Source organism: Sinocyclocheilus grahami, unplaced genomic scaffold (genome assembly GCF_001515645.1).
Source record: "Sinocyclocheilus grahami isolate Dianchi unplaced genomic scaffold, SAMN03320097.WGS_v1.1 scaffold716.1, whole genome shotgun sequence".
NCBI lineage: Eukaryota > Metazoa > Chordata > Actinopteri > Cypriniformes > Cyprinidae > Sinocyclocheilus > Sinocyclocheilus grahami.
This window is the reverse complement of record NW_015505895.1, coordinates 257,186-266,200: the sequence shown is the minus strand read 5'-3', so window position 1 is coordinate 266,200 and position 9,015 is coordinate 257,186. Positions and strand designations below refer to the sequence as shown.

Sequence of the window (9,015 nt, the reverse complement as noted above, 5' to 3'; positions counted from 1 at the left end):
TGTTTACAGAGTTTTAGCTTTTAATTTTAATTACTTTTTCTTATTTGTAAGTCGCTTTGGATAAAAGTGTCTGCTAAAAGTAAAAGTAAAAGTAAAACTGATATAAAACAAATGTCTAACAAACATAATTTGGGCTCATCTGCTAAATAGGGCAAATTGAAAATCAACATTTCTGATGGATTAATCATCCACTTCTCTTTGAAAACCCCTCATATCCGCCTTTCTGTCAGCACGTCTTCATCTGAGAGATTTCCTGCTTACAGTCTGCTCAGTCACTGAGCACCATTCCCATGACAACCAGTGGACGGAACCCGTTACTCAGTCTTGAACGGTACTGACGAGCTTCCTGAGGTCTGTTTACTAACCATTCAGAGCTGTGCTTACTGTACATACTGCGACCTTGTTTATTCCCTCGACAACTCTGGCATGTGCTCATTTGCCTGTTAGCACGTGGTAAACAATTGGCTTTGTGAGTTTATGAGCGTGTTGAGGGGACGCAAAACATGGTGTACTTGACAATAAAAATCAGCTGAGCCACAAACACCAGTTCTCATTCACTAATAATGGCGCAAACGGAAAAAGTCTGCAACAAAAAGTTGCTCTTATTATCGTTTAAATGTCAATAAATCTGGATTATTCTAAGCAAAGATAGTAAAGATGAGGAATTTCAATACGTCTCAGACTCTAAATAAGGTAACAGCTCTTTACAGTTTTTTTTTTAGATGTAAAAAGTTTGGGGTTAATAAAACTTTTTTTTTTACACCAGGGCTGCATTTATTTGATTGAAATTACAGTAAAAAACAATAATATTGTAAAAAAAAAAATTATTACAATTTAAAATGACTGTTTTCTATTTACATTTTTTAATGTAATTTATTACTGTGATGCAAAGCTGTATTTTTAGCAGTCATTACTCTAGTCTTCAGTGATTTGGTGCTCAAGAAAAAAAAGCATTATTATTATCAATGTTAAAAACAGTTGTGCTGTGTAATATTGTTGTGGAAACACAATCCATTCAGGATTCTTTAATGAATAGAAAGTTCAAAAGAACAGCATTTGTTTGAAACAGAAATCTTTTGTAACATTATAAATCCTAAATAAGTAACATTCATTATTGTCACTTTTAACGACATAAGTTACCTTTTTTATACGTGCATAAAAGTTTGCAATGCACATACATTTGCTCTTATTCTCATTCTGGTCATTAAGAGTATATTCACACCTGTCTTGTTTAGTTCGATTGAATCGAACTCAAGTTTGTTTACCCCTTGGTGCAGATCTTTTGGGCAGGTGTGAATACAGCGATCGCACTCGGGTGCGGTCCAAACAACCGCACCAAGACCCAGCTTAAGAGGTGGTCTCGGTCTGCTTCCAAACGAACTCTGGTACAGTTTGTTTAAGGTGTGAATATGACCCGACCTCGATCCGACCCAATTGCAGGAATCATGCTCAGAAACAAGACAGCTCGCACATATAGTGCTGTTGATTGCGTTTGGAAATGGCTTAAATCACTTGTTTTTAAACCACAATGCTTAAAAACGCATGCAAATGATGAGTTATCATGACCATGGCGTACAGCAACGTGACGTGAGCACGCTAAATAGGCTAAAGCTTGCCGCAAAGCCCCAGCAAAAGTTACAATGAATATGTTGGAGATATTTAAATTATTTATTAATAAACTAGTGTTTTATGAGTCAGTGTCGCAAAGATGTTGACAATCCTGACTCGCCATCTCCTCACTGGATACACCTTTAGAAAGAAATGCAACGGATTACATAATGAAAGAGTTTTTGTTTTGGATTTAAATCATTTCATTTTGTAGTCATTTAAAGCTTTCTATAGATCATGTCTGTAAGGAAAATATTTGCTGAGTTTCGGTTCATTTTTCTCCTCCTGTTCAAGACCGAGATGGCAGAAAGTGCACCCTATTTGTTTTCTTTATTTTACAAAAGCACAGTGTTTTCTTGATATTGTGAGTGCACACAAATAAAAGTAGACCCTTTACAGTTCCGAACAATGTATTATTCTTACCTTTATGAGAAATAATGACGGTGTATTTTAATTTGTTTCCACTGATGTCCTGAACCACGCTTCAGCTTCCACTCTTCGCACAAATGATTGGATATGTGCTTAATAGCGCACTGTGTACATTAATGAGGAAAAAAAATTAACTTAAATGATTTTAGCAAATGGCTGCAATATAACAAAGAGTGAAAAATGTAAGGGGGTCTGAATACTTTCCGTACCCACTGTATATATTTTATTTTCTGCAAGTCGTAATTACAGCACCGTATGCCGTCTCAAATGATGCTCATACGTTTATTCATATTGCGTTAGTACCTGGTAACACCAAATCAGTAGCTAAAATAATAAAAATAGCAATATGAACGATCTCCATGATATAGCCTTTTTTTTGCACTTCATGTTTTTCTCTGCTTGAGAATTTCTGTCCAATGAATGGATGACCTTAGCACACGTGTGGTTTTGTTTACAATTTCTGGTTCACTTGCAAAAAGGGCAGTGTGAAAGCAAACTGCAACAAACAAAAAAAATCAACATTGCACTTGGTCTGGACCAAAGCAAGTGAACTAGCAGACTTTCCTGCTTTCCTGGTGTGAATACACCCTAAATCTGTATACTTCTAAATGAGGGATCAAGTACACATAATTAGTGATTTAAAAAAGTAAAGCTAGTAAAGATGTGCACACAAATCCGTGTGAATGAAACCCATTGTGTGTGTGTGTGTGTGTGTGAGCATGAAACTCATCCTCGAGGTTTGAGATATGGTACAGGAGTGGGGAGACATGCAGACGAACACGGTTTTGCCCTGAGGTGTGCACAGGTATGGTGTGTATCAATTTGTAAAGCAATACACGGAAGAAGCGTCTGACAAAGCCCTCATTATGGAGACAGAAGGGGGACATGACTAAACAGGAGAGGTGCCGCTGCGGTTTAAATAACCTTGGTCGATGCCAGGCATTTGGGGCACAATGTAATATGATTTCCGGTGGGAGAAATTCGTATTTTGAAGGATGGCCCGAAGCTACGTGCAAACACAGCTCTGACAGAAACTAAAGCTCTGAGATGATGTTGTGAACATTGACAGATGATGAGGAAACAGGACAGTTGTGTCTTCTTAAATATCGTGACTTGGATCGTAAGATTAAATATCACTTTTACCTGACATCAGGTTATGAATATGCAGAGCATGATAGGCTTTCAAGTGCTTAGACTGAAAACAGGAAACTGACACATAAAATGTCCCAGACCTTTAGTGATTAAAATTAAAAAATGTATTTTATATATATTTTTTTAAAAATAGAAATTCTTAAACAGAATATTTATAAAAAATATTTCTTCTTTGGCTTCCTTTTTTTTCTGAATAATTCAAAATCTTAAAACGTTCACTTTCCAGGTGTTAAAATGGTCTCAGACTCTATATATGGAAAAATATACCAAACACAATTAGTTAAACAAAATAATGGATCTTTATGGGCTTTTTCTTTTCAATTATTATAAGTATGCACACTACTGTTCAAAAGTTATTAAGATTTTATTATTATTAAGAAAGCTTCTTATTCTCACCAAGGCTGCATTTAATTTCAAAAATACAGTAAAAACAATTATATTATTATATATTATTACAAATTAAAATAAGAGTTTTTTTATTTTAATATATTTTAACTGTAATTTAATCCTGTAATGGCAAGTTAAATATTAAGCAGCCATTACTCCAGACTTCAGTCACATGACCCTTCAGAAATCATTCTAATATGCTGATTTGATGGTTAAGAAACATATCTTATTTATTATTATGAATGTTGAAAACAGTTGTGCTGCTGAATATTTTAGTGAGAATAAATTTTTTCAGTATTCAGGATGAATAGAAAGAAAAAGCTGCATTTTTTTTTGTAACATTATAAAACGTCTTTACTATCACTTTTGATCATTTTAATGCATCCTTGCTGAATTGAAGTATTATGAAATAATGAAATTAAAAGAAGGTTTGATTGCATGGCTGTGTAGTGTGTGTTCTGTTAGGTGGGACAGTTGTGAAGGTTACCTGAGGTGGTCTCTCTGGAATGGGTTCGTTCTTCAGGGCTTGAAGGGCTTTCATGGCCGCATTGTGTCGGGCAGCTTGGCGAGTCCGCCCCTCTCCGATAAACTCGTTGTTCCCCACTGTCAGCTGCACATAAAATACCTTAGGCACTGGGTAATGGTACCTAGGTTTGGGAGAGGGCCAAGAGACAGAGAAGGAAAGGTTGAGTGAAAGAGAAAAAGGCAGGTAAAAGGAAAAAATAGCCCTTTGATTTATAAGAGCATTATCTTATCGAAACTTGGCAGTTTTATCACTGCACAAACTCTAGAATGGAAACAACAGACACTAAAAAAGCAACCAGGAGATGAACTAAACAGGCCGGCTGCTAATTGGAAGGAAAGACAGGGAAAAACATGACTTGTGATGATAGGGAAGCAACAAAATAAATTAAGGATTTGTTTTTCCGTCCATGCTATCAAGTTAAATATATGGTGCATACAGCAATATAAAAATTACAGCAGATACGATAAACTAATAATTATCAAAATAATTAAAATTCATGTTATTGCCAATGACCAATAAATGGCACAGAAAATTTTAAATTCTATGAATATTAAATTCCATTCTATTTTGTCTAAATAAATAATATTAAAAAAACAGTAAAAAGTCAAATAAATTATTTTAAATGTTTCAAAAAGTGAAGTGAATTAAAGTGAATTTAGGCACCATGATTCTACTTTTAGTATTTAATACATATATTTTTTTTGTAAATACATTTACAAAAAAAAATAATAATCTAAAATCTGTTGCAAATGATGAATTTGTGTTAGAAACTTTCATATTTTATTCTTAAACAATATTTATTAGACATATTTCTTAAGTTAACTTTTCTGTTTTAAATAACTCAGAATCCTAAACATTGGTTAATTTCCAGATTTAAAAAATTACTTTAAATGTGGTCTCAGACTCTGTATATGGATACATATAAATCAATTAGCTAAATGAGAAAACTGATCTTTATAAGTTTGAAGAGTATGTAAAAACGCATATTCAGTATGAAAAATGTATTTTGTGATTTGCTAAAGATAACATTTAACAGTGTTAATAAATTGATTAATAAAAAAGTGTTTTAAAATGTAACTAAGTGAGCAATTGATGACAGCAGAGGCAATCTAAATGTAAAAGTAGGGTAGGTCAGCATTCACAATATCGACCAATACATACTCAATACTCAAAAATAAATAAATAAAAACAGCATGAGATGTGATGCATCCGTCTGAAAGTGTATGACTGTAGTTACAGTGCTTTAAAGGAAGTTCATCTAAACTGTTTGCATTCCAAGTAAAGCACAGCTACTAAACAAATCTAAACTATAGATAAGTGAGTCAACCTCACTAACTGACTAGTCGGTTTTTGGACAGCTAGTTGAGCATCAAGACCCATTCTTACTATGCATGCAGCTGTATCGTACATTATTATGTAGCCCCTTCACTCCGCTGTCACTGAGCTCCAATGAAGTAAGTGTCTAAAGACACAAAGGCTGATGGGAGTGGTGTACAAAGCTTTAAAACAACTAGAGAAAAGACAGATTTATTTCTGAGGCAGAACCCGAACAATATTGGTAGAGTAATAAATGGTGAAATTAAAGGGCCCTTCTTCCATGGGGTCAATGACATAACAATGAGTTGGTGAAATAATGACTCCCATTGGCTCCAAGCGAAGGAGCCCAGAACAAAAGCGGCTTCACATATATCCAGCTTTCTTTATCTTAACTTTGGCTCACCCATGCAGGGCTGTCAGGCCGCTGTTCAGTGGGCAGATTTAAGGGTCTGTTTGCACTTTAAGGCCTTTATGAGGAACGGTACTGACTGACCCAGCATCAGCTCTCCCCCTTCTCTCGTCGGGGAGAACCCATTCACACTCCTCTGCAGCATCTAGGGACCGAACTGTGCTAAAAAGTAGCTGCTGCTCTCCAAAATCATCAGGCTCTCACGGTTTTAGCTCTTATCAGCAACTGGGGAATTAAAAATACATCAGCAACATTCATGAACAAGGTCAAAATATGTTGGACGCTTAGAAATGCTTAGAATCAGATGCTGGAACTAAATGGTACATTTTGTTCAAGTCAACTGTTCACAACGCCTTTTACTTCCGCAATTTGATGTATTTCCAAGTGAAACAGGTTATTCAATAGAAAAATGTGGGGCATGACTTGATTTTATCCATCAGAAATCACTCAGAAATACACTACCAAAAAGTTTGGGGTTGGTAAGGTTTTTTTTTTTTTTCTGAAAGAAATCAGTTATGCTCACCAAGGCTGCATTTATGTTTTAAAAAGTAATTTATTCCTGTTATGCAAAGCTGTTTTCAGTGTCAGTGTCACATGATCCATCAGAAATAATTATAATATACTGATTTTGTGATTAAGAAACATTTCTTATTTGATAGTATTTCTTATAATCAATGCTGAAAAAAGCTGCTTGATATTTTTGTGGAAACTGAAGTTTTTCAGGATTCTTTGATGAAAGTTCAAAAGAACAGCAATTATTTGATTAATTAATTCTGTCACTGAGCTCCAATGAAGTAAGTGTCTAAAGACACAAAGGCTGATGGGAGTGGTGTACAAAGCTTTAAAACAACTAGAGAAAAGACAGATTTATTTCTGAGGCAGAACCCGAACAATATTGGTAGAGTAATAAATGGTGAAATTAAAGGGCCCTTCTTCCATGGGGTCAATGACATAACAATGAGTTGGTGAAATAATGACTCCCATTGGCTCCAAGCGAAGGAGCCCAGAACAAAAGCGGCTTCACATATATCCAGCTTTCTTTATCTTAACTTTGGCTCACCCATGCAGGGCTGTCAGGCCGCTGTTCAGTGGGCAGATTTAAGGGTCTGTTTGCACTTTAAGGCCTTTATGAGGAACGGTACTGACTGACCCAGCATCAGCTCTCCCCCTTCTCTCGTCGGGGAGAACCCATTCACACTCCTCTGCAGCATCTAGGGACCGAACTGTGCTAAAAAGTAGCTGCTGCTCTCCAAAATCATCAGGCTCTCACGGTTTTAGCTCTTATCAGCAACTGGGGAATTAAAAATACATCAGCAACATTCATGAACAAGGTCAAAATATGTTGGACGCTTAGAAATGCTTAGAATCAGATGCTGGAACTAAATGGTACATTTTGTTCAAGTCAACTGTTCACAACGCCTTTTACTTCCGCAATTTGATGTATTTCCAAGTGAAACAGGTTATTCAATAGAAAAATGTGGGGCATGACTTGATTTTATCCATCAGAAAGCACTCAGAAATACACTACCAAAAAGTTTGGGGTTGGTAAGGTTTTTTTTATTTTTCTGAAAGAAATCAGTTATGCTCACCAAGGCTGCATTTATGTTTTAAAAAGTAATTTATTCCTGTTATGCAAAGCTGTTTTCAGTGTCAGTGTCACATGATCCATCAGAAATAATTATAATATACTGATTTTGTGATTAAGAAACATTTCTTATTTGATAGTATTTCTTATAATCAATGCTGAAAAAAGCTGCTTGATATTTTTGTGGAAACTGAAGTTTTTCAGGATTCTTTGATGAAAGTTCAAAAGAACAGCAATTATTTGATTAATTAATTTTAAAAAATAATAATTTTGTTTTAAAAATTAATTTATTTTATTTTATTTTATTTAAAAATTAATGCATTTTTAAAAATGTATTTTAATTTAACAAAAAAAAACGTTGTCTTTCTCTTTATTTATTCCTTCTCTTTCTAGCGTGTACTTGTGCCTAAAACTTGGTATTACAAGCAATTCCTGTGTCTGTTTGCCTCTTTAAGAAGAATCGCTTGATGTATTCCCCAATTGTAAGTTGCTTTGGATAAAAGCGTCTGCAAAATGACTAAATGTAAATGTAAATGTGAAATAGAAATCTTTTGTAGCATTATAAACGCCACTGCTGTCACTTTTGATCAATTTAATGCATCCATGCTGAATAAAAATACTAAATATATTTTTAAAAAGCAAACTTTTGAACAGTTGCGTACATCCCATTACAAATGTAAAATGGGTTATGAACAGCTGACTTAACATAAAATGTACCAGTTGAAATAGGGCTGAACGATTAATTGCATTAGCGATAATATCGCAATATGAAAAAAATGCGATTCAGATACACTCTGTCACATGACACGTGAGAGTAAAGAGATGTTTTCGACTTGAAGATCGATCGGTGTATGACATCAAAGTAGGGCTGCACAATGAATCTAATTTCTAATCGTGATTACAATTATGGATGCCACAATTACGTATCGTTCAAAGCGGCAATTAATCATTCTAAGTCCACTTTTGTTATTCTGTGTGCTTAAGATGCTTTTTTTCTTTCTACATGTTATCGTAAGGGTTTTTCCATTGTTTTAATTTTAGTTTTAGTATAACACTATAATACCATTCATATTTTTATCATTTAAAAGAAGAAACCAATCCGATGTATAGTTAATAATGTAATAATGTATATTTATAATTTGAGGCTTAATACTATAGAAAAGCACTAAAGGTTTTTCAGTTAGAGTGTTTTCAGCTTGTTTATTTTCATATAAAAATACTGCATGCAGTTGCATCAAACAATGGTATAAACATCATTCAATGTAAATTGTGATAATCGTAATTAATAATCGCAATTACAATTTCAAGGGAATAATCGACAATTATGATTTCTGTCATAATCGTGCAGCCCTACATCAAAGTACGGCGAGAGAAGGCATAAGGAGACGTCCGCTCTCTTATAGCTCTCGCAGTACTTTGATGACACACACTGATCGGTCTGAGCACCGCTGCTTCAAGTCGAACTCATCTAAGCAGTCTTCAGAGGAAGCATCAAGTTTGCACGCTACAGTGTTGCCAAGTCCCCGGTTTGCCTCCAAAAACGTGATATTTAGTCCCTGGAGTGCAAATCTTACCAGGGGAACCCCTCCAAAAAACGTGTAC

The 9,015-nt window shown here is 34.9% G+C and overlaps 1 protein-coding gene across 1 annotated transcript in view; it reads right to left on the bottom strand.

The window, feature by feature from the left end:
- stau2 (staufen double-stranded RNA binding protein 2) overlaps positions 1-9,015 on the bottom strand; it is a 167,243-nt gene that overhangs the window by 112,449 nt on the left and 45,779 nt on the right. The window contains exon 6 of the mRNA XM_016244403.1: positions 4,064-4,223. Coding sequence (XP_016099889.1) covers positions 4,064-4,223 — 160 coding nt within the window. The remainder of the gene's footprint in view (positions 1-4,063; positions 4,224-9,015) is intronic.